The 27,346-nt window shown below is 38.2% G+C and overlaps 1 protein-coding gene across 1 annotated transcript in view; it reads right to left on the reverse strand.

Moving 5' to 3' along the window:
* Positions 1 to 2,743: 2,743 nt before the first annotated feature.
* The window catches only part of USP33 (ubiquitin specific peptidase 33), a 49,911-nt gene continuing 25,308 nt past the window's right edge, over positions 2,744 to 27,346 (reverse strand). Inside the window, 15 exon segments of the mRNA XM_042464246.1 lie at positions 2,744 to 3,825; positions 4,695 to 4,763; positions 5,432 to 5,534; positions 8,626 to 8,734; positions 12,424 to 12,505; positions 14,181 to 14,328; positions 14,330 to 14,348; positions 17,906 to 18,032; positions 18,173 to 18,353; positions 20,908 to 20,953; positions 22,836 to 22,869; positions 23,439 to 23,509; positions 23,626 to 23,798; positions 25,416 to 25,522; positions 26,535 to 26,675. Coding sequence (XP_042320180.1) covers positions 3,668 to 3,825; positions 4,695 to 4,763; positions 5,432 to 5,534; positions 8,626 to 8,734; positions 12,424 to 12,505; positions 14,181 to 14,328; positions 14,330 to 14,348; positions 17,906 to 18,032; positions 18,173 to 18,353; positions 20,908 to 20,953; positions 22,836 to 22,869; positions 23,439 to 23,509; positions 23,626 to 23,798; positions 25,416 to 25,522; positions 26,535 to 26,675 — 1,568 coding nt within the window. The 3' untranslated portion in view covers positions 2,744 to 3,667.

The raw sequence follows: 27,346 nt of genomic DNA on the forward strand, positions 1-27,346 counted from the left end.
AAAGCAACAAATGGATTAATTTCCCATAGAAACTGACCTGCCATTCAAAAATTGTTTTGAAAGATAATGCATAAAGAGGGACTATATAACAGAAACAAATTTCCTTTTCCACACTGACCATACAAAAATCTGCTGATTGTTTTGCCACTTATACATATTCCAGGGTCAAATAATTTAATATTCTGGTTTAAATATTTATCAAGCTATTAATTATTTCAGCAAAGATGCTTGGCTGCATGGGTAGCTTACAAGCAAAACAGAGTATATAGCCAGCTTTCTTTAGCATACTTAAAACATACTCTATGGAATGTTTTTACTGTTTTTATCTGGCAAATGCTACTGTACAATTTTCTTCAACACCTTAAAGGAAAAGATATTATACTCTGCATTCTGAAGCTTTTAAAAGATTTCTTTTAACACAGCATTGTCACTTATATGTGCTACCTTTTACACAAAACATCCTGAGAGGTCTAAAGGAAAAACATTAACAGTGTTTCCAAGTGCAAAATACATTCCCTATAAAAAGCTAATTCATCAACAGTATAGCATGACCAACAGACACAATGAAGGCAGAACTATGGAAATGAAGAAATGTAGAGAGAAGCAGGCTTCATTGTCACTCTTTTGACAGACAAAGAATTAAATCCTATTTTCTCCTATTCAAGTACAACCATTACAGTGCCTTGCAAAAGAATTCACAGACACACACCTTTGATTTTCCTACTGTTTGTTGTGTTACAGCCTGGAAATGAAATTAAGTTAACTGTCTATGTTACCACTTGATGCACAGAAGATACTCAACACTGTGAAGCTACAAAATATTTTTATGTTTTGTACTGTACTTTTCTTCTGCAAATGGTTGTGCCATATGAAGCTTCCAGCCTATGCGGAGGCTGCACAGGGGGAAACAATGGTGTGCGTGCGTGCACTATGCACAATGCATTACAGGCTCATGCCCCATTATTTTCAATGGAGTGTGAACATATGCACTTTTCCCCTTATGTGGGGGGGGGGGTTATAGAACAGATCCCCCACATAAGGGAAGGGTCCACTGTAAAATAACTTTGATGGATGGTTGGATTAGGAAACTGTCTCTCTTTGATATGAACTAACATATATTTGTCTAGAAGCTTGATCAGCATCCAGGATGACTTGCAGTTTGTAACATCTAACAGGCAGCTTCATTGTAAACACGTGTAACCTCTTTCAGAAATGCTTGTTGTCTCACTGCAGGTCACATGCAACTGAAAAAAAAAATAATGTATCATCTCCAAAAATGAAATTGCTTTTATAATTACAGAATTTGGTTCTAACGACTATGAGGTGGAAGAGGGCTGTCCATTTATGCTTCCTATAACTTCACCAGAGCTGAATATGTTGTAGCTGGAGATAAAGAGTCCCCCATCACTGCTATACCAAAGAGCATAGATACACAACTCACATAGCTTTGACAGAGAGCTCCTAAAGTGTTAAGATTTGAGCATCAATATTATCTTCATTCAACCCTTAGCCTTGTTGATAGAAAGCAAAAGTATCCATATACTAATAATTATCCATATACTGCTCTTCACATATACAAATAATGATTTTTAGAGAAACTGAAATTTTTGACTCACTAGAAAGGACTTGTAGACTGACAGAATGTTTCCATTTCCACAGACAGAAAAGGAAACTAAGGCGGGTTACAAACCGCCACTTACGACGCGCTCCGTGCGTGCTAGGGTTAGGAAGAGGCGTGGTAGGGTTAGGAACAGTCACCCCTTCTTAACTGGCCCCAGCCCCAACACGCATGGAGCGCGTTGTAAATGGCAGCGCCCATCCACATGGGCGCCGCCATTTTGACGTCTTGGACGCATAGCATCCAGACGTGTTGCGGTGGAAGTGACGCCGCGAGGGCGCGCTTCGCCCCTCGCGGCGCCACTTCCACGTTTTGAAAAGGAGCGCCATTTTGGCGCTCCTTTTTCGCTGCGCCAGGAAGCCTTGCTGTCTGGCCGCTGGGGCTTCCCTCCGCAGCAAATGGCGGTGGCGGGAGAATAGCCGCTTGAGGGCAGTCTGTAACCCGCCTAAAATTAGCATCTATAACCACTTGTAAAGAGACACTTGCCTCTTGAGAGCTTTCTAAAACTAGGTTATGAGTAGTTATTTAGACAAAGAAACAACTTTTCTAGCAGTTATGACATTGGTTTATACCAAAGTACTAAGGGTCTAATATGTGTTTTGTCTCTAAACACAGCCATCAAATGCAAACCCTAATATTTCTAATTAACCAAAATATGATGGACAATATGAGGTCACACACTCATTTCTATGCTTATTGAAAATTTGAGGCCACTGTAGCAAAATGCCAACAAAATGACATGGAAATAAGGTATTTTCTGTACAGACACTTTTAGCTTCACTAGGATTGTACTTACAAAGAAGAATTAAGAGTGCTTTGTGCTTCATCACATAGTGAAATTTCCATTCAAATCTTCACATCAGAGTAGGTAGTTATTAGCACAATACACTTTTAATTACAAGTCAGAAGAAAGTTACCAGATTTAAATTCTTGCTGAGCTCTTTTGGTTTTCCTGATTGTCATTTGTATGGTTGGTACTGAAACATTAAGGAAGACTGCATACGTTTTTGAAGGATTTTCCAGTCAAAAACAGATCGTGTCTTTCATTTTGATCATGGATAAATGTATCACACTCAGTAATATTCTCAATACACAGCTTTTTGGTGTAGCTGAAGTTCAAACACCTTACCATTTAAAAAACTGTTTTTATTGAGCTAGCATTTAATAATATTGCTAATATGGTAGCAATATACAGGAAGAAAGACATTCAGGTGACATTCAACACTTCAATATGAATAATCAAGAATGCTTTTGCAATCTTCTTGCATGTGTTCAAGTCAACATCTGACATAATAAATCATGCCAATGAGCATTGCATAACTGTACAATATTTCTTTCCAGATGAAACAGTGCATTAAAAATGACTAGAGATTACCTCCAAAGCACAAGCAACAAACACACCCACCTCATGCTCTCAAAAACACTCTTCACAACAATGGGGTTGTTTACATACATATACTATTGATTATATGAGCTTATATATGTCAAAAATTATCTTAAACATTAGACAGAAACTTATTAATATCTGCTGATGAAAGCAATCCTATCTGAATCATTCACATACCTGATATCCCAAAACAAAAGCATTTGATAATTTTTAGTTCATTATGTTTCTTCAAAACTGTAGTGCAAACAAAAGCAAAACCTAACTTTTCCTGAGTTTTCATAGGAAATTAGAACCATATTTTTATTTGTTAAATTTAATATCTTTCCACCAAATAGTTCTCAAGATCCTTTAATCTTGTCTTGACTAAATTTGATTTGAAAGAGTCTGTAAATTTATAGATCTGTTTAAAAGAATGGCTAAATCTTCCATCTATACTTCACATAGTTACAATTAAATGGGACAAAAATTACATTTTCAAGTGAAGACCAGTCTCTGAAAATTCTAATACATTTTTAGAATGTGTATACTACAAATCTCAATTCATTTTCCACAGATGAATTAATGCCCAATGTCTTGTCACCCCACAGACAAAACAGCAAAACAAAAGATCTTGGGAATGTATGTTGAGTGGAAGTTCTCTCCTAAAAATACACCCTTGATGGCTACAGACCACGTGTTTCTAACTCAATCTTATCTTCACTTTGTAGTGGTTCAGGTTCAATTTGAGCAACAGGCGGCCTCAATATGATTTCTGGTCCTCCCCCATATATTGTTTGTAGAAAATTCCATGTTTCTTCAGAAATCTGTCCAGAATCAGCTCCTAAAAACATTTTTTGTTAAAAATATAATGGTCATTTTAAAGATCTAGGTTGGTTTTGAAAATATTTTGGTTAGAGACACTATATTTTAATACCAAGCACCCAGAGCTAAGAAAATACAAGTACAGGGGTACCCCGGGTTACGAATTTAATTCGTTCCGCCGCCGCGTTCGTAACCCGAAAAGCTTTCGCAAGCCGAAAACCCATAGGCGCTAATGGGGAAAAGCCGCGATTTGGTGCGAAAAAGCGCCGAAAAGCACCAAAATTTCTTTCGTAACCCGAAATAACCTTCGTAACCCGGAACAGTTTTTTTCAATTGATTTTTTTCGTAACCCGGAAATTTCGTAAGGCGGCGCATTCGTATCCCGGGGTACCACTGTACAGTGGACTGTGCTTGCAGCATTAATGGGTCTAAGATAGCAACTCATCAGTTTCTACAACCGTACTGCACATTCAGCCCAGCCCTATTACATATATTGTGACATTTTTATTTTGCCATGAGTAAATGTTTTACTATGTTCAAGACATTCAAGGAGCCAACATTTACAAAGAGTCTTGACATTATAAAGGAATTCTGTCTCCCACTAACTTTGCCCCCTCACTCTTTTAGTCTGTGTCTTCATACATCTGCCTGAACATTTCTACAGGTGTTTCCAGTGGATCCTGCTGCCTCCTGTAAGAAGAGGGAGCCCTTCCATTCACAGAATGGGCCAATCTAGATCCAGCTCTGTGGTAAAAGTGTGAGACACTTTGTATATGCCCTGCACACAGCAGAAATAGAGACAGGGACACAGCAAATCCTACATGCACATCACCACTGACAGAGAAGGGGAAAAACTGAATGAAAAAGAGATTATCAGTAAATCCATACCTTGTTTCAGAACAACTGTACCACATTTACTGACAGCAATTTTGGCATTATCAATGGGTCCTGGAGGATCTAATATACAGAAAAATATATTATATGGAATGTAACGGCATTGTAAGATTAGAGGAGTACACAGGAACACCACTTTTGTACTTTCTGCATTATCTCTTTTTGCTACTTCTAAACAAGTTAAATAAAATACTGAGTTATCAGCAAAACAGATCCATGATATTAAAATGGGATTTTTAAGAACCAGCACCAAATTTCAATTAACCTGTCTACAAGCACACAAGGAACTGCATATCTTTAGCTGCGCTTTTTTGGAGGGGGTGGAAACACAGCAACTTTGCACTATAAACAGCTTTAAAAAACATTTCTGAACCACTGCCCAAATCATTAAACAGACATTTACCCCCCCCCCCAAAAAAAATCCATTAAAAATGTTATAAAAACTCCTTAAAGTGCAAGCAAATTTGTAAGGTATTGTATTGATTCAGTTTGCATCTGCAAATATAGCATGTCTGTTATAGTAGTTTCATTGTAAGCTGTGGTAGTTTCCCATATGCACATTTTATCATGTGCCAAAACTTGTATTAGTCATTATTTTCTCTTCATTTTAACAAAGTATCTGCACATTGGCAGAATTTTACTTTACCACAGTAATTTACTGATGGATAAAACGGTAAGTGCATAGTTAAGTGACTACTACCAACTTGACATGTTTTCTGAAAGCTACTCACCACTGTCTTTGCCTTTCACAAACCCTTCCCATTCTCTGAACCACTGCATACTGATACAATAGAATATGGATGGAGAATCTTCTTCCTGGAATGCCTTATTGAGCTGAAAGACATTAAAAATAAGTTCTAAGACTGCAACCTTTGTGTCCCTTATGACACTTCCTTGAATACAGTCAGACTTACTTCTGAGTAGATTTTAGAATTATACTTCAAGATTTCTAGTTATACTGCAGTTACAGAATAATAATTTCAATAAGAAACCTTTAATATTTTCATTTATTATATTTTATCTTCATTCCACATTTCCCAGCTGTGAGTCTCAAGGCAGCTTAAAACAGAGAACAGCTAATATTTGTTACGTTTAGAGCACACAGTCAAATGAGAGGGGGAAAAATTCAGACTGATATCAAACATACATCTTTAATAAGCCTTCGTTTTGAACACTGGTGATTGTTCTCAATCAACGAGAGATGATTTTGGGATTGCGAATAGTGCTGTGGTCAGCTCATGGGCTTACAACCTGATAGATACTCCGAGTTAGGGAGATATCTCAAAGAAATAACCTGCGAGTTATATTTTGCCTGAGTGGCAGGATAGAGCTTAGAGAAACTAAACAAGAGAAAAGAGCAGGGTAAATGTCCTTGGAAACAGTAACTTTGATAATGTAAAGAGTTGACTGGTTGAGTTGCAGTTCTGTTATATCCTGAGGGATTTCATAGCCTGGGTGGCTGAGTTAATAATAAGAATACAAAGATACATCTGGAACTAAGTGACCAAGAAAGACTAAAATATCAACTTCATATCATTGATACTTTATACAATTATATTTTTAAATACACTTTGGTTATTGTTTAGAACACCACTTGACCTGAGTTTTAAAACACAGAAACACGCTACTAAACACTAGTCTAGAGTGGGCTGTCACATAATTTGGTGGCAGCGGTGGGAGAAGAATTCCCAGGTGCCTGCCACTATAGGAAAGGATTGTGGGTGTGCATCACGTAAATTGGTAGGCAGCGCTGGGATACATAAAATCCAGTGGCTGGAAATATGATGAGAAGTGTGCTTGAGACAATTGGTGTTACTGGGTTATGAGTTCGAGTTACCAGAAACCCAAGATTTGATTTGAATTTAGAAAGTAAAAAGTTCAACAGTTAAAATAAAGAGGCATAAATCAGTGAGGTTAATCTCTGAGGTAATGGTCAAGGGTACTGTGTAAGAGATTACCTGGAGACTGACCAGGCTGGATAAGAGGGTTAATTCCAGTCCCTGAGGTAATTTGCTGAGGTAAATTGTAGGGGACTGTAGAAAGGAATGTTACAGTTTTAGAGCGTTGGGATTCGACAAATCTGGTGGCCAGAAGTGTGCTTTTGGTTATAGCGGTCTGAGTGCGAAATACCAGACACCCAATATTATATGTGAACTTGGAAATAGGAAGTTCAATATTTTAAAATCTAGGAGTTGGTGTCAGTAAAGTGATTTCTGAGGTATTCATACAAGGGTATTTGTAGGAGATTGCTTAGAAACTGACCACGCTAGAGTATGATTTTAAGACTAGTCTCTGAGGTAAATTGCTGAGGTAATCATAAGAGACTAGTTGGCAGAGAAAAAACACACACACCAAATGATTCCTGAGGTAAACATTGGTGGCAAAGTAAGGAATCATTCATCTAACTATAAAGTTCAAGTGGATTTGTGTTATTAAGCGGAAACACGGTCACATTTGAGTATCTTTCCTGAGGTAAAAGATTTAGGTACAGGGGTACCCCGGGTTACGAAATTAATTCGTTCCGCCGCCGCTTTCGTAACCCGGAATACTTCGTAAGCCAAAAAAGCCATAGGCGCTAATGGGGAAAAGCCGCGATTTCGTGTGAAATAGCGCCGAAAAGCACCAAAAAATTTTTCGTAACCCGAAAAAACCTTCGTAACCCGGAACAGTTTTTTTTAATGGATTTTTTTCGTAACCCGGAAATTTCGTAAGGCGGCGCATTCGTATCCCGGGGTACCACTGTATTTGTAGGGAAATACTGAAAACATGCCTCCTAACAAAGGTGCTGTACAGACCGGCGCAAAGTGCTGGCCTGCACACATACTAGGGTTGCCTCGGGGCATCCTTTCCAGACGCCCTGCAACCCTAGTACATTGCCACGGCATTGGAATGGTGGTGCCCTTTCTACATGGGCGCTGCCATTATGACGTCACAGCCGCGCCGCCTCCAAATGGGACGACGCGGACGTGACGTCTTGGCGCTGCTAAATGGCGCTTGTGGCACCCTTTCAGCGGTGCCAGAAGGAGCTCCGTTTCCCGAGCAGCCCCTTTCTCCCTCTTCCCGCCGCTGTCAGGGTGTCCTTGAGGCTTGAGGCCCCAAGGACACCCCTTTCCAGTCTGCAAGGAAGCAGCCTTTTGCCGCTTCCCAGCAGCCTGGAAAAGCGGCGGACTGGGGCCTCGGGGCTGCCGCTGTGGCAGCTGAGGCCCCAATCTGTCGGGGAAAGGGGCGGGTGCAGGCCGCCCCAAAGGGGCGGTATGTATCCCATCAAAGTCTAACCTCCAACCATGAGAAAATGGTAGAGAAAGAGGAGGTCGGAGAAGAAGTGGTGGCTAGTGTTGAAACGGCCATTTCTGAACCTCAAGAAAGTTTAGAAATGTGGAAAATCAAACTTGAAATGGCCAGACTCAAGGAAAGTACTCATAACAGGGAAATACATGACATAAAAATGAAGAAACTGGAGAATGAGATGGCTGTGATGCTTGCCCCAGTGCTGAAATTTCACCATCACATGACAAAATGGATACTGTGTGTGGTAAAAATACCATTACAAAGTATTTCAGTCATGAAAACCTAAATAAAAGTTAATGTAGACATCTTGGCTTGGATCTTGAGCTGACCTAGTGTGAACAGAAACCTTTCTGTTTGTGGAAGGCTCTTTGATCCAGAGGAGAACGATCGATATATATATATATATATATATATATCTTTTTATTTTATAGGCCTTGTACCACTTCCCATGCTATTTCAGGAGTCATTCAACTGCCAAATTAAATGGGGGGAGGGAGGAGTTCCTCACAATGGAAGTATCCCATAGGCAGAGTGTTTCTCATGGGTCTGATGATCCAAGCCACCACTTTTGTGAAGGTAACACTTAAAAAACCAAAAACAAAACCATAAGTTATTTTAAAAAGGAAGGACACATTACCCGAATAAACATTTCCAGTTCTGTCTTCCTTCTTTTCTCTATTTTCTCTGCTTCCACTTGGCAGGTATGACAAACATACAGATGGTTAACAGCTGGTCCTCCACCATACCTATAATTAGTAGATTATTAAACAGTTCACATACCCTTATCATGAAAAAAATAGATTCTGATTAATTAAAATCTTAAACTCTTTTTTGTGTGTTTTCCACAAATAAAACATGTGTGTATAAGAGGGACAGAAGCTGCATGCTCAGCTCCATTGCTGATGTCCATATGTCTGTTCCCAAAGTCTTCAAATGGAAACCTTCATGAGTGGGCAGTTGAACTCTTATAGGTGTTCCATGCAACTGGGATCTGCAATTGCACAGAGGCTCTGACTACATGAGGTGTGTTCAGCTTCTCCAGTGTAGAAGTCCTCTGCAGATGTTTGGGCAATGTTTATGGGATGTGGGTGCAACAGCAGCAGCACCATCACAGACAATGGTGAGAGAGGTGCTAAATGCAGAGTGCAGCTGTATTATTATCCATACATACATCCTATATATGGATAACATGGGGAAAGGATTCTGATATATAAGAAAGCAAAACGACATACATAGCTAAAATATTAGAAAGATACAAATGACTCCACCTTGCCTATCACTGTAATATTCTAACCATTTTACCCCAGTCTTCAACAAAATATTGATATGTGTAATCAACCCCCAAAGAAAACAGTTGTATTAGCATATTAAAACAGAACTTACTTAAACATTATATTCTGCTGCTGATCTAAAGTTACTGGTAAGGAAGAGACAGGTATCTACAGTTATGGGATATGCTGCTTGATGAAAAAAGGATTTGCCAAGTTATTAAGACAATGTATGGAAGCCAAGAGAATGGAAGGCTAACTGCAGAATGAGCCTCTCTCCTTCCAGCTTCAGCACCATACATCCTCTCCCAAATTTGCTATGGTGGGTCCTTCAAAACACCAGAGCAAATTTTGAGAGTACACAGGGGCTGCGTGATTCTGTGGAATTCCCCATGCATACTTCCTGAAGTAACTCTGTCAGCCTGAGGGCAGGGAACTGTCTAATTTTTTAAAAAATGTAAGCTGCTCTGATAGCCTTTTGGCTAAAGAGTGGGGTATAAATACTATAAATAATAATAATAATATTAATAATAATAACTTAACAACAGAAAAACCATGTTGGATCCATGGATCCACAGATCTCCTGCTTGCAGAATGGACCACTCTCCATTTCTGTTAAAAAGAAAGGGATATGTGACATCTGTCAATATCCCTTGCTTCCATCTAAAAAAACTGCTTCAGAAATTGGGAAGATGTTGTAGAAGAGGAGGAGTAAATTGAGGGGCTGCTTGGAGGGATTCCTCAAGGTTCTTTGCTTTTTCTATTTGCCTAAATCACAATTAGACCAAAGCCAATAAAGACATATGTATCCATTCATGACTTATTGGGATTTAGTTTGAAAGGAATATTCTATTTGTTAGAATTTGGGATATTACAATCATTTCAAATCTGTACACTCCAAAAAATTTCAATACTCAAAAATGGACAAATACATAATATCTTGACTGATGAATGGACAAAGCATCTGATAGATTTTATGTTTACTGGAAATGGGTTCACTTAAGGTTCTGAAACTCCTCACCCATCTATGGATGGTGTAGATACTGTCAGTAATGAATCCAATGGCTTTGGTAGAGGAAATCCTACCAGAGAGCAGTTTTGAGGGACCTAACAAGTGGCACAGATACTGAAACATTTACAGTCTGACCACGCCATCCGTGGGCTTGCCATCCGTAGACTTGAGCTCACGCAGATGGCAAGCCCTGGTGGACAAAATGGTGCAAGTGCTGCAGGCGTGCACTGCTGTACACAGGAATGTGCCACCATAGGAATCCATAGGATTCCAGCATAGGCAGTTTTTCTCATATGCAGGAGGCTCCGGAACGGATCCCCTGCGTATAGGAAGGGCCCACTATATTTTGGTACTGTTGAGAAAAAAGAATAACTACCTTATGTTGTGCCTTTTGTAATCTTACCTGTTGCCTTCTCTGATTTTATGAAAGCTAGCAGTACATAAACTTTTCCGAAATAAATTATTTTATTTCATTACATATTCAAACAAAGGTTTGAAAGAGTTTTCCTTTGTGTTTGTGGAACACCATTCTTTTTGTACATTCTGTAGCACAAGTTTTGAATGTGCTCTTCTAACCACTTGAAGATGGACAGCTCAGATGCCCATGGTATTAGATTTATCCACAGGCATTAAAGCAAGGCTTCTTACCCAAGAGGTCAAGATCCAGCTCCAGTGCAAAGATAAAAGGATGGTTGGAAAAAGCACACTAAAGATGCAAGAACTCACACCAAAGTATAGCTACTCTATCAGCTTCCTACAGAGCATAAGTTTTAGGTTTGTTTTCAAAATTTTGCTTGTATTTTTTATGTTATTAGCTAAAAGATTTTGGCACATAAAAGACAACATTTTATCCTATTTCATCTCATTCTATTATGTGAAAACGATTACTAGATTCTAAGCCGCTTATGGCTTATACTGTAAACTATATTTATCTGCTACGCTGTACCTAAGAGCTAAATAAGCTTGACAAGGATTATGTCACTTGTTTTGTCAAAAATAGAATCATGCAGAAAACATAATGCAAACATGGTTCTGAGATTAAAATAATGATGAATTTGGAACAGCCAGTTTTTCAACCTTGCATGTGTTTCACCATTTTATTATTTTTATAAGATACTCTTTCCTTCCTTTTACAACTCTAAAATGAGTATCATACCAGATTTACAGCCAAATCCTTCATAAATTTTCTCAGATTTAAGATGAAATTTGTCCAATAAGAATTACTCCAAAGAAAACATGCAGACAACCGCAGCCTCAATTCTACATTTGGTTTTCTGGCTTACATCATGAGAGATTACTCTACTCATTAGCACAGAGACATAGGCAAGACACTACAAGATCACCTTATGCTATCATTATTTTTCTATCTCTCAAATTCTGTAACGTGTTAGGAGCCAGTCCCAAAAGTTACACTAAAACACAAACATAATTTTCATTTCTATTTTTGCAAAGCAACATTTTCTTCCTCTTGCCACCTGTCCTCAAGCACTAACCCCTTCAAGATACAGGTTGGGTGTGCAATATTTCAAGGCCTCAGCCTTGCCAAGAATAACTTGTCATTGTCCATCTACTATACTGGAGTGAAGGGGCCTAGCATACAACCCAGTATGCTAAAAACACTCAAGCCCAAGACTTTTTGAAATGAAGAGGTTAATAATTCAACTATTATGAAACAAGTCTAGTTGCTTACTGGAGGCAGAAAACTAAAAAGTGAAGATAGTTTGCTACAGGTATGCAGAAAGACAATAATTATCATCTAATGCTTTTGTTCCATACACAGAAGGCTCTATAATCCAGCAGATTTATATGAGCAAAAGGAAGTGGGAGTTATTACATATTATGTACATATATGCTCCTTTCCCCCAGTCCAGCAGTTCCTCCCTTCCACAACCACTTCTCACACCATTATAGAGGGTAACATTTGGGAACAGTTTGAGGCTTGCAAGGAAGAATCAACAAAAACTGTTTCCCTGCCTTTTGTTCACAAAAGTTTTTTGTTGGATTAAAGATCCTTCTGAGAGCAGAACATGTAAATGGAGACAATAAAATATTTTGTACAATTTCGCACAAAGGCTTTATAAATATCAAATTCTTTTTCCCAGCTACTATTTGATTAGCGTAGAAAAAACATTGTGTTTTACAAATGGAAGCTTACCTGCTGTACAAGCTATCCCAAATGTTCTGAGGCAGCATTACAACCAGGTCCTCAATGGATGTAGCCTTGTGTGGTGGAACTCCTGTGGAAATGAAGACCAAGCCTTTCAATATTTTTATCTTTTAAAAATATTTTCAATAAATAAAACAAATGTCTGAAAGTTTCATCAAGCTGAGTGGTTCAAGCTGTCAAAATAAGTTGCTAGCATAATCTTCCCCTAGAACTGAGTAAGAGACGTATAAACTTGAAGTACAGTTATCCCATTAATATGTATAGAAAATTTTATTCCTATAATTTGCACAAAAGTTACAAAATTTTAAAACAGGTAAATGAAACTTTGAGTACCTGCTTGGGTTCAACATGTCATTCATAAGCACTGCTCAGTAATTCATTGCTTCACTAGATACATCAATTCCCAAAAGTTCCCCCACAAACCTCTCATTCTTTTGATATGAAGGTTTGTTGCCAGAAGGGAATGTATAAAAGGCTTGAGCGAGAGAGAAAGAAGAAGCTCATTCTACTTTATTTCAAACCAAAGGGTTGAATTCTGACACAATCCACTAGCAGCCTTGTGCTTCTAAACATGAATTGTGGAAGTTTTGTTGCTCCTACTAGAATTACTTTTATAGATGTGTGAATCAGTTTTAAAAACAGCATCCAACCATTATGGATAAGATTCTTTGAGGTTTTTAAAATATGGACCATCAATTAGTTTTCAGGTAACATGACTTGAGTGATGTCATTTAGAACTTTTAGGGGTATCCATACTGCCGAGGAAATGCAAACTTGTTTATTTTCCAGGGGTCAATCTACAGACGAAAAAGCCCTGAACCAAAAGAATTTCCCCCTATTTCAAACAAAGTTTTGTTCTCCTAAATGGGACAACTTTAATAGTGTGCTTTAAAATAAAAGGCATTCCAAGAATGATAAAGCCATCACCTAACTTAAATTGGAATGGATGCAGGATTAAGAACTTGATTCAAAGAAATATGTGAGCCCTTTTATTTGGGACTTCACTACATTAGAAATAAGAGTTGAAAGTGCTTTTAGTGTTTTGCACCTGACCATCTAATGAAACGCTGACATCCTCTCCCCCAATACTTTTGCCTCTTCCTTATCAGTGTGCCTGAAATTAGCAGGCAAGATTCTTCTTTTGCTGATTTAGGAAACACTAAAGATTTTTAGAAGTTTAACAGAGTCAGTTGCCCCCTCTGTCAGAGGCTAAGTGTGGAAATAAATGATGATGGGGGGGAAGACTTAAGCCTATGTGAACATAAACAGCAAAGCAAATTGCTGTTGGATGATGAAGATACTGGTCTTTGTAGCTCATATCTTATATATAATTATGATCTAACACAATTTTTACTATAGCTTTTAACTTAAATATTAGATGTCCACTGGCGATTATTATTATTATTTAAAACCAACAACAAGCAATCTACATGAAATGTATGTGTATATATGCATGTAATTTTAAATCAGCACACTCCCAATTTAATCTTCAACAGGAGGCATACCTCAAAAGAGTTAAACTCTAAAAGAAGTCATTTCTACTGTTAATAAAATAAAAAGGGAAATCAGGGCATATGATCACATCCTGAACTAATTACATGAGATACTCAATTCTGTAAGATGGTAACAGTGAAACTCTGCCGGCAAAGAGGCAAGGTCAAGGAAAACAGTAAATGTATTGTTCCAAAGTAACAAAACAAGCTTTCATCTTCACAGGGGGACAGTTTCCATAACAGCAGTCTTACCTCCATGTATACAGAGGAAATCATTATTTGAAATAGGTCCCGGCTCTGCAAAAGTCCTGTATTTATTCAGCCACTGTCGGGAAATATAAAATTGGAGGAGGCTTGGTTCCATCACATTAAGATTTGACAGCCTCTGTCTCTCTTTTTTTGGCTTCTTCATTGCTTTTTCTATTGAAAAGAAGTAATATTAAAGATCATTTATGTAGATAATCTTATCTCAACTCCTATTGAAAATAAAATAGCATAATCATTTTTATTTACATATATTGAAGTGTCCAATTCAAGTAACACAACAATAGTTCTTCAGATTCATAGGCCTAAATCCAATTACTAGTACCAACCAGAGTAAACAACATGAAACATTAGGATTTACATACATATTTACAATTCAGCAACTGACTCTATAGGTTACTCAAACTGGAAGTAGCTACTAAATTTAGTCCAAATTGTTCTGTATGTTTATAAGGCAGTAACTTTAATTTGAAGGTATCTAATGAATTAATATAGGTATGTATACTATAAATATTCTTACTGCTCACAAGAAAGAGCTTCCAATTTTAAAAGACAAGGAAATGATGCAAATTTTGATTTGTTGTAAAGAGAAAATATTTAGATATTAACTTGCAAATCTATATAGTCTAACAAAAGCTAGCACATTATTTTCCTCCACAAGTGCAATACATCAGACTTTTCTTACACTGATGGGAACTCATTTATTTTAATGGTACTATCTAACCTACAGACACTTCTGGTACACTTGCCATGAATGCCCCCAAAATGGGGGGTCCTGTCCCTCCTAAATTTATTTTTGTTAATATGCACAGAAAAATGCACATGCATATAGTCAGCAAGAGGTACAGATAGGTTCTGAGTCCACTACCACTAATGCCATCCACCAAACATGGACTCTCTGCATTGAACTAGAAGAGAGCTTTCCTAGGTAAACTCAAATGAATACTGCTCATTTTGACGTAATGATGCTGCTTCTACATATTTTCCAAGACATCCTAAAAATACAGAAATAATATAGTCAGTGTGATATAGGTTTGCCAAATAAGAAATTTATTGGTATCACTTTCACAGCAATGAGCTTGTTTGGAAAAACCTTTTGGAGTTCCTTACTACAATCTGGAAACTATATTAATTGTATAAATTATCACAGCAGCCATGGGCATTCTCAGTGGGGAAAAATGGGATTAATCTTCCATCTTCATATAAGATGCAATCTCCAGAATCCTTGATTTCATTTTTTTTAAAGACAAGTTTCTATTCTTGTGGAGGTTAAGATAAAGAGGCAAAATGTGTAGCCATAACTCTGCCCATTTGTTTTTCCAAACCACAAGCTTAATCCCATAATGTTTCACTGTTTTTAGAGAAGGGATTTCCTGATGCGTTTTAAAGGTATTGTTGTGGTCTCTCTATATAGTAAGTGACTGCTGGCCCATAATAATAATTAGAGTGCCTACAATGTGTCTACTGGGGTCCTTTCAATTTCTATGATTTAAAATTTTGCCTGTCACCCCACTGAAATGGAAGCAACAAAGATTGTAGTTAATAATGTTTCTAATTTGGGTCTGATTTAAAAGAATTTTTCCTTGAAACTGTAAACATTAAAAAAACCCTATCCTACCAATTCAGGGAAATTAAACTAATAATTTCATATCCCTGTGACAGAAGAAGGATTGTGGATGGGGGTCTGTGGGTTATGCCAGCCCAGCAAGGTAGCCCAGTGCTGTTGCAACCATTTTCTTGCGAGAATTCAAAGTGCTCTTTGACAAAATACGCCAAAATAGGCACCTCAAAGAGAAGGTTTTTAGAACTCAGTATTCAAGTAATGCAAGTTATTTTATGTCATCTGATTACCAGTTCACCGTCTTCTAAAACCCCCAGCCCTGACCAAACATAGCCAATTCTCATCCCACTGCAAAAGATACTCTGTAGACCTTATTCATATGCTCTTTGTTATTGTTGTTATGTTCCTTCAAGTCATTTCTGACTTATGGAAACCCTAAAGCCTACAGCTCATACAAAGTTAATGTTATTATGGATGATGAAGCCAAAAATACATTATGAAACACTTGATCCTTCTCACTCTAAGTCTTAAAGTTTTTTTTTAATGGACCTCACTCCACATAACTTTTTGTTGTAGTTTATGATACTTCTTTTGATCTGAATTACAGCTGTAAAATGCCACTAAATATGGCAATGAAAGTCAAAGTATGTGTGCATCCACTAGGGAAAAGCTCAGGGGTATCATAGTGGCGTGTGTCACATGCACAATTTATTTATTTATTTATTTATTTAGGTATTTATATCCCGCCCTTCAGCCCTAATGTCTCTCAGGGCGGCTTACAATATTATTTTTAATCAGACAGTTCCCTGCCCTCAGGCTTACAATCTAAAAGACACAAAACAAAAGGAGAAGGGAATGATGGAGGGAAAGGGGATGATTATGATCAGATACTACTGTGTAATTTTGCTACCCCACTCACAGCAAAATTCCTTACAGTTTGCTAAATAAGGATCACTTTTCCCTGCAAGGTTTCCCATTTTGGGGGCCAATATCTGTCATTTAAAGCAAGCAAAATTTCTCTAATCATTTAGTTTATCGGTTTATTTTTTCACAACTTACATTCCTCATTCATAGAATGTCTTTACTCTTAAGACTGGAACATTTATTTTCTTCTCCTGATCTAGCTCACATTTTTTTAAAAGTCCTCAATCACTGGAGCTGATGTGTTTCAAACTACTACAGTGAATCTCCTTGTTCTCCAGCTCCCAGCTGCTAGACTACTAACAGCTCCTTCCTGTTGCAATTGCATTTTATCTGATTTTACAATCCTTTTACATGTACTCTCCTATGAATTCAAATGAAGAGACTGAAGTTATTCCCTCAAAGTGATCTCTCTGCAGTGTTCAAGTTCACTACAATAACCTATGTGGGGATTTTTGTTAACCACTGCATGGAGTGTTAAAATTATAAAGTATTAAAAATTAACAGGACTATTACACTTAAAAAGGTAACATGTGAGTCGCTTCAGCTCATTCTCTAGTTTTACATCAGAAATAGACATTTGACAAAGAAATTTTTTCACAGCCCTTGTTAATAAGATTATAACATTAAAATCAAATCTCTTAAGCTTATACAGCATGCAGTTTCTGAAAAAAGAGATGGAAAGTGCTTTCTGTATCTTTTTACATGGATTAAGGTTAGGACAACAATTAAATAAGTTCCAAGAATGTATTTTAAAAATTATTAGAGGGAATACTAGTAAAAACTAGGTCCCTTGGAAAGAGCCCAGAGAAACCGAAGGTGTTAAAAAATCTAAGAACACAGGGGGAAATGCACCAAAGTTCTGCAGACAAACATCTTCAAAGAAGCCAAGCCTTTTATGCTGCAGCTGATCAAAACTCCAGGAAACAGCAAGACAATGAGCTAAATTCATGCTCTATATTCCATGAACAGATGAACCTTTCTGCCCATAGAAGGCATTTGATCCAAGGCAAGGAACCAACAAGAAAAAGGGAGCAAGGAAGCAAGTTTAGGCATCTTCCAGCCAATAAGTGAAAGGGACAAGCAGCTGCAGGGAGAAAGGAAAATGAACCAAGTGTCCCGGCCCTTCAGCTGACAGGGATGAGAACTCTGTTCAAGGGAATATCCTGCTGGCAGCAGCAAAGTCTTAATCAATGCCATTATTTCCCACACTTTTCACTTGTTTTCTCACCTGTAGAAGAGAACATAAGCTTCTGCATTTTGGACAGTAGATTCTGTTACTTCAGTGACGCTCTGATCATCAAACTCATACCATCGATTATTTAAGTTATTCCGGCAATAGGCTATATAATGGCCATCTAAATTCAAGAAGAGATAATTTTCAGTGTCAGAAATGCAATGCAAGCAATGAAAGCCTTTAATTCCACATTAATTACTTAAAAAGCAGCATGCAAGAATATATGCAACCTGGAAGAAAGCATGTACAATATGTACTTACTGATGGCAGTTCCATGATGGCAGATGACTGATAAAAGATCATATATCACTATTTGAGCTGGACTGTCCTTAGCAAGAAAAGGCTGAAGATCAAGCCCTTCCAAGGGAAAGGACACATGAGTCCCAATTTTTGTAGAAAACATAAGGTCATGCCTGAATCTTTTGAGATGAATACATAAGATCTGCAAAGAAGAGTATATTCATTTGAAAACCAATGTTTACCTCATTTTAGTATTAAATTATGTAGCACTTTAAATAGTTAATAACCTGGTTCTGTGTTCTCATTAAAATGTCACTCCAGGGCCAGTTATGAAAGCATCAGGCCTGCAGGTGCTTGAACAGTATGTCCTCTGGGACAGAAACATATAATATAGTACAACCTCCGTATCTGTGGGAGATACATTCCCAGATTTTTGCACAGACAAGCAAAACTGTGGATAGTAGCGAATCCTAGGCTGGACGAGACAGCATGGTGGGGGGAGGCAGCAATACCATCCTGATCCAGCTTCCTTCCTGCCTCTACTTGCCTTCCTTCTCTCCCTCCTGGCAGGGCTCGGCAAACTCTCTGTGCACTTCTCTCCATCCTCACTGCTCATGGAGTAACGACAAAGGGCTATCCCCTATCTACGGTACCTCTCCTTGCTTTCCACAGCAGTCAGCTGGCTAGCAGCAGCTGCCTCAGCTGCACCCAAGTTGCCGCAATCTCCTGTTCGTGCCTCTTGGCTGAGAGAGGTGCCAGGGGTGGATTGCACAAAGCTGTGTGCCTCTCTCGGTGGCAGGTGTCACACTCTTGCATACGATACAAGAGTGTGGCCTTCCTTCCTTTTGTTTTTGCATTCAAGAGTGCCGTGCCCATGCACAATTTCTTGCAGTCAGCCCTTCTCCACTTCTCTCACATGAAAAGAACTAGAGGCAGTAGCGAGCTGGGCACAGCCAAGGCAGATGCTGCTGGCTGACTAGCTGCTGTACACGAAACTGATAGGGGTGATGAGGGGGCAGCCCCCCATTCTCCTTGTCATGCAATGGGCAAGGATGGAAAGGAATGTTGCAGGAGAAGAAGGGAAAGAAGAAGGAACCAGGTAGTGGCACTGCTTCCCTCCCTCCCTCCCTCACAGAAAGAAAAGATGAGGAAGGAGACTGGCCAGAAGGCCAGAACATGGGTAAGCAAAACCAGAGGTACTGGTCCCGTGGATACAAGGGTCATACTGTACTCATAAGCATTGCACCCCTCGCAGCAAACCAGTTTCTCTTCCGCTTCAGAATTTGTCTTCTACTTGCTAAAACCATTTCCTTTCTGCTCTCCTCCTCCTTCCTCTCCTCCCTTATTGTTTGTTGTAACCCACCTCAATCCATAGGGAGAGGTGGGCTATAGATAAAATTTATTATTGTTGTTATTATTATGAGCAACCTCCTCTAATAATAATCTCAGTTGTTCAAGCAAGTCTACCACCCAAAAATAGATTTTACTAATCTAGTTTATAGGGATGTAACTCTGGGATACTATCATATTTCTTGCCAACCTCATTTACATATCATGTAACCATCAGAACCAAAAGAATGAGTGATTCTTGCATGGATTGCTACTTTGATAATTAGTTGGAAACATCCTCTTCCATTAGGGTTGCCATATTCCAGTCCCTCATATATTGCATCTAATTTGCATATTATGCAAATTATTAAAATTATGCATATTATTAATTTGAATTTTGATTATGCAAATTCAACTCATTAATTATTGCACTTTTTCTACCATTATGTTTCAATTTCAGTACCAGTACCAAGCTAAAAGCTCTTTTTTCTTCTTTCCCCCGCTAGCTAATGTGGAGAGAGAGGTTTCCAAGCAGAGAGAAGCTTTCCAAGTAAAGGGACTCCCTTTACTCTCTCGAGGCTGTTTGGAAGCAAAGCTTCACCATGCTGCCTAGCACTAGGCTCAAGACACCGAGAATCACCATACAACACAAGGCCATCTCTGCTTGTCTCCTTTCCCACCTTCTGGGCCTATTGGGTGTAGAGGAGAGGGAATGGAAGAATAATGTGGAAATGCTATCCCTGTGCAGTAGGAACCGGAGCCTGCAGGGTGGGATGAGGATCCTGCCAGTGCCAGACTTCTTGCACAGTTTACTGCTTCTTCACCACTACCACATTTTAACCTATTCATTGCCCTGTGATGAAGGAGAAATCCAGGACTTACTGCTTCAAATGGCCCAGCGGGCCAGGACATTTTTAGTTTCTTCAATCTGGGATTTTCCAGGTTTTCTGGAACAAATGGCAACCCTATCTTCTGTGTTAAAAGTTAAATTCACACATGCACATTTATTCTTCATTGACTAGTGTCAAGTGATAACTTACATATGAGAAACTGCCATTATAAATTAGGTATCACAGAGGTTTAATTATAATCCCAGAACAGATTAAACGCAGTTCCTTTCAATAGAAATAATTCACACATCCATCTAGAAGTCACATTTTCAAAACATTATATTAAATGTGTGAATCATGCCTAATTATAGAACCTTTAAAAAGCAATATGATAAAACATGTTTAAGCAAAAAATATTTTCATTTATTTTAGTTGTAACCCACCTCAAAGATCTTATTAAGTGATCAAATGTAATCAGACATATACATTTCAGTAAGTAAACAATGAATCTACAGTTTAGTATTCATGCTGATCTATTATTCAGAATCAACTGTGACATTTAAGATATCTGTATTTGAAAAAGTAAAAGAAAAATACCTCAGGAAAGTGTTGAACTTTGCAGAATTTTACTCCATTTCTTAACCTAAAGAAAAGTAAGCATTTGGCAAAGTTGTAAAAATGATTAATTATAGATATATCCTGATCATTTCAGAAATGCTAACTAGGAGCAGAGTGTTTCATATTTAAAAGAAAATAATGGGATTGGGAAGGATCATAAATCCATTATTTTTGTCTCACTCACAAATCCTGAAAGAACAGCTTCCTATAAGTCATATGTCTTATACAGTCAACCTTCTGTATCCATGGATTTATCCATGAATTGAAGAATCAAAGGTTTGAAAATATTTTTAAAATGTATGAATTCCAAGAAGCAAACCTTCATTTTGCCATTTTATATAAGGAACACTATTTTACTATGCTACTGTATTTAATGGGACTTGAGCATCCACAGATTTTGTTATCCATGGGGGGCCCTGGCACCAAACCCTAGAAGATAACAAGGATCCACTGCAGTTATATACACTAACTGTTCAAACATCATTATGAATTTATTAAATCCTTTTATACAAACAAGTATATACAGGACGAGACAGCACAGGCCTTAAATTACTTTAAAATTCTGAAGCTTGCAGTGGGTGTACATCGATCAGAACAGTTAAGCATAGGGGAATTTCTACTCAGCTGGCTGAATGATAACATGTGGAGAGCCTTGCCATTCCATAACATGTCTGCATCTTGCTCAAAATGGGAGCTGTACTCAAGTACCTTCTGAGCTGATAAAATCATCAGTCTGAAGATACTGGGGTAAAAACAAAATATCTGTCAATTTCTGACAGGTATGCCTAGGAACTAAGTTAACTAGAAAGGATTATATCACTTGCAGAACCCATTTGCCACTATCAACTTGTCACTATCTGCTAATGCTTTCCAACCCAGACGTAGTCCCTAACACTGCTTCAAAAGCTATTCCAGAGAGTATCTGGAACCTTTAGAGAATAATTGGTAGGGGCAAAATGCTGTAGCAGAAGGAAGGAGACAGAAACTTCCTTACAAAAGTACAGTACAACTCTTCCAGTGGGTACTTGAGTACAGCTCCCATTATCCCTTTTTTCTTCTTTCCCCCACTAGCTGATGTGGAGAGACAGGGGTTTCCAAGCAGAGGGAAGCTTTACAAGTAAAGGGACTCCAATAATTAATTATAGTCTAACGTTGGAAAGACTATATTAAATCTACCAGTTAGTTTGAACTAGAATGGATCCACTAAATTAATGATATTCACATAAAACAGACTACTGCAACCATTCAACAATTGATTTATTGGTTCTATTCTAGTGATCCAGCCACCTCAGTTATAATTTTCTGCATACAAATGAACAACAGGTAAAAATTCAAGGAATTATTACCCATATACCAATTCTTGATATACAAAGACAAGTTGCAACAGACCTGTAATAAGCACTCATTTGGCAAACACACATTGTTCATATGTTCAGCAATCTGCTACACATATCAAAACAGATTCTATCATATACTGTAATCCTTGTTCCATGACTCTACTTCCTGCTAATAGGAAAAGCTACTGCAGAGCAGAGTTCCCAGATACTTTGTGCCTAGGTGGCAGATAAAACAGAAAGCGATGCTTTGCCACCTACATATACTACTCAGATTTAGTTCTCAGGTCCTTGCGAAGGTCTAAGGCAAGCAGTAACATGCAAATTCAATGCAACATCTCAGCCCTACACACCTTTATTTGGAAATAGGGAACACCTAGTTTAAATTAATTAAAATTTCAAACAAACTGACTTAAGAACAGAGCCTACATTTAAAATTATTTAAAAAGTTTTCTGACTGAAAGGAAGACTAAATGTAAACTTACATACAGAAAAAGTATTCATCTCACTGCTCAGTGCTAATACCAAAGTTTGCAAAAGCTTTTATGCAGAAATATGATTCTAGACACTTACTTTTTACACTTTTCACAGCTGTACATATTGTCACCTGTGGACACCATAACAAAGAAAGCACAATCATTATTCTAAAGAAAATGAAGCCCTATCCCTTATCCACAAGAACCTACTACACTGGGTACTTCTAATTTTGCAATTTTGGGGCACATTCTTTTCATATGATGAAAGCAGATACTGAATGGCATGTTAAGAACTAGGCCTTTCCCTAAATAGTTAAAGAGTATTTATCTTAATGAATTCAGGGACTGAGTGTTCAGTTAAAAACCTAAAACATTATGATGTGAAATCAAAGGGAAATGACAATACTTATCCTCAACTGATATATCAAAAACAGTGTAATGGAAGAATATTATGAGCTGTTTTCTGCACCCTTTAAATGTAATGTGCTAATTTATTTATTCATATTCCACTTTTGTCCCATATGTGACCCAAAGTGGTAGGGGACCCAAAGGTACAAAAAGTAAAGGAAGGATATTAGTCAAATGATGGGAATTAGCCTTTTGGCTAAAAAGTGGGGTATAAATTATTATTATTATTATTATTATTATTATTATTATTATTATTATTATTAATGTTTTACCAAGTATGTCAGTTCCTTACCTTTCAGTTCATCTCTAGCAAAAAAGGCAGCAAGACAATCTTGTAAGGTAACTGTTGGGCCCCAAAACCAGCTAGGAATACATGAGACAACAAACCTGAAATATCATTGATAGAAAAAACAGCATATGTTCTGCCAGTACAGCAGAAACATCAATAAAAGAGATTTAAACATTGGAAAGGAACCAACCTTTTGAAATATTCCACAAAAAATGCTATCCATCCTTGAGGAGCATATGCTTCACCACATGACCCTGCCTTGACAAGAGATGTCTGATGACTTGCTGAGTGCAGCTTAGCAAGGTCTTCCTTACCTGGAATAGGCAATGATAAATCCTGGAAAGTCTCCAAGGTAACTGACACCTATTGCCAAAGTGAAAGAATAAGACCATTAGGCCAACTGACTCCAAAAGACTGTACATTTTCTGAATATTTTAATTTACTCCATTTAAACACATTTCTTCTATAAATGAGACGTCAGGAATAGCACCTGTAAATTCCACTTGCAACCAGGTATAGTGCTTTTTCTAAGAACACTACTAGGTGACGAGCACCACACAATTATAATTTTAATGTGAAGTATATCTGAATCAGCCATGAATCCCACTGGGTCACCTTGGGCAAGACACATGGTCTCAGTCTCAGGGAAGGCAATAGCAAACTTCCTCTAAACAAATCTTGCCAAGAAAGCCCCATGATAGGTTATCCTTAGGGTCGCCATAAGTCAGAAACAACTGAAGGCACAAAACAATATGCTGTAGGCCCACCGTATCCACAGACTCTGGATACACATATTCAATCACCTATGGACTCAAAATATGTGAAAAACATACAAAAATACAGGAGATCTAATAACATTAGTTATTACAAAGAGAAGTAGAAGAAAGGAAGCCAAATTGACTTTGCCCAGTTACTCTCCCACTCACCTCCACAGCTTGGCCGAGCAGTCCCTCGGCAGCAATGGAGGTAAGCCCCAGCCATTAGGCACACATCCAGCTGCCCGCTTCATGGGAACAAACAAGGAGGAATGGTACAGCTGCCTCTTCAAAGGCAGAAACAGGCAGCTAGTGGACTTCCCAGAGGAGGGTTGTCTGAAGAATGTATGCCTAGTGGTCATGGTTAGCCACCACCTCTGCTGCTGCCAGGCTGTGGAGATGAGTGGGATAGTGAGTGGGCAAGGGTGATTTGGGTTCCTTTCTTCTTCCTGCATATGTAATGTGTGCCTGGCAGCTGGGGCTTACCACTGCTGCCGCTGCTGCCCTACACCATTTTAAATAATAAACTTCAGCATCTGCAGTTTTTTTGGTATCCATGTAGGGTTCTTGAACCAAACCACCGTGGATATGGCAGGCCCATTGTGCTGTGTTAATGTGGAAAATATTGGTAAATATGTATTATAAATCAAGGTCTTATTCAGGTATTCCCCTGATCAAGTGTAAGATTAAGATTTGAGATGGCCTCTATAATCATTAAGCACCCAGAAGTAAGACTTCACCCAGTCTGAAGAGGACTCCATAACTGCACCATGAGTAGGAATTCAATCTAATCAGGGAACTCAATTACAAGAGCTTTGTAATTACATTCAGTCAAATGCAGTCAGATATTCACATTCAACACATGAAGGCCTAATATCTAAGAGGTCAAGCAACATTTGGGAAAATGCTTAAGTACTACTCATGCACTTTTTCTCAATGTGAGTCCTACACATAATCAAGGAAATAGTCAAAAAGGGCTTAAATTGGAAAAAGTGCCATACTAACTACAGGAAACAGGCCAGCCTGACAGCTCAAGTTAGAATAATCGAAGCAGGCCCTGCATATTATTTAAAAATTGATTCTGAGTTGATGAATAAGTATAATTTCATTTTAAAAGCTTTTTTTCCATGCAAGGAAAGACAATCTGATCATGAATTACAAATGTGTGAACATGAAAGAATATGGGAAAAGATGAAAAGAAAAAGAGTTTCTTCCATACACTTACCCGATCACATGTCAGACACTGTACTGAACTTACAATAGTTCCGTCAAATATGTCTGAAATAACACTTCTGTATTTTTTGTGTTTCTTCTTTTTAGAGGGAGAGATAGCTGGAACAAATATAAATAGGGAAAAAAACTAAAACCACAAGGACTCATTGTCACATGTGTTAACCCAGGCCCAAAATAGATGGGCCAAAAGAGGAGGCTTCCAGACGCTTCAGGGCCATGGCATTCAGATGACACATGCCCCCAAAGTGGCCAGAAGCCGCTCCGAGGCTGCCAAAGGCAGCCTGAAGCTGCCAGAAAAAAGAGTGCTCCTGCCAGCAGCTCATTTGGCACCGCTGTAACCAAACAGCCTGCTCTTAGAGGCTGCTCCTTGCCACCCATCTGCTTCACCCCCCAGTGCAGAAAATACTAGTAAATCTTGCAGAGGGACAGTCTATATAGCTTTATGGGAACAGGGTGGGAGGATGGTAACATCTAATAGGAACGGAAAGTCAGAAAGGTGAAGCTATATTAACAATTATTTGCAAGGCTATGTTTGGACAAACAAGTACAAAATCTTAAGATTCACACTTTGGGGGATAAATGTATGAAAGCATTAAAAAAAACCCAACCAGAATGATAGCTAATGGTAGAAAAGAGAGGAAAAACACTTCTAGCCAAAAATCTCCATAACTAGTTCTTTGGAAAGAATTGACTAAACCAAGGTATGTTTTTTTTTTTAAAAATAACAAGAATTAAATGTTCTCGGGAAACTATAATATACTTAAATTAAACTGCCAGAATGATGCAACTCCCCAATGACAAACAGTCAATAAACAATATACTGTACTAGTGTCTGGTCTCTTGTGTACTTGCTCTCCGTTACTGCCTTAATGTTTTGCTGACTAGAAGCAAAAAGGTTACAAAACAGCTCTAATGTTTGATAAGTATGCTAACATGGCTTCCACTAGATGATAATAAAATGCAAAAACCAACAAGCATCTCTACTCAGTGTCCTCTATGAAGAGACTAAGGAGGATGGAATCATCAAAATGAATGGGGGGGGTGATGTTATATTGTTAGGAACAATACAGGATAAACAGCAATAAAGCAGTAAAATAAGGAAATGTTATACCCTTTTTGTGTGGAGGTGCCAGTCCAGACCAGAAGGAACCCGACTTAGGGGGGCTGGTTGATAGGCGTGCATTACCCCCATCTTTTGAAGGAAAGCTCTGTGTTATCGACACATCATTCATATGGACATCATTTACATAGTCTGTAAAAGATATCTTTATTGTTACATGGAACTGCAATTTTCACAAATAGTAGAAAAATATTGGTATTTTATAACTTTAATTTTGCCCAAGTATTATTAAAGTAAAATTTAGATAATGAAGCTGGTAATACTAACTGCCAAGATCAAGATTCAAATTTCATTGCATCATGGAGCTGGAAGAGTACCATCCAGTCAAACCTCCTACCATGCAGGAGCAAATGACCAAAGCACTTCCAGCAGACGGCCATCCAGCCTCTGCTGAAAAACCATCAAAGAAGGAAGCACTCTTTGCTACTGAGTTTAAAGAATGAGCTGTGGTTCCACAGCATCCTTCAGAAAAAATGGTAGCATGAAAGGCAGAAAATGGACCAGGTATGAGAGAAAAGTTGTAAATAAAATCTGGCATAATTGAAGATCTGAGACAATTCTATTCCAGAAGTTTTCAGTAAAAGAATTAAACTTGGAAAGAACTGCATAGAAAGCAAAGAAACTGCCTATTTTGCCACTTCATACAGAACCATCAGTCAGTTCCATCATTTTTCCATATTCATATAAGAGTGTCCCACACTGGTTGAATTGTCTGGAATCTGTCTGAAGTCCCCCTGCTTTGCTTTCCTTAGATTCTTTGTAAACCAACTGTCCACTTTACAAAGAGAACAAAGCCTGATCAC

This window comes from Sceloporus undulatus, chromosome 4 (genome assembly GCF_019175285.1).
Source record: "Sceloporus undulatus isolate JIND9_A2432 ecotype Alabama chromosome 4, SceUnd_v1.1, whole genome shotgun sequence".
Lineage (NCBI taxonomy): Eukaryota > Metazoa > Chordata > Lepidosauria > Squamata > Phrynosomatidae > Sceloporus > Sceloporus undulatus.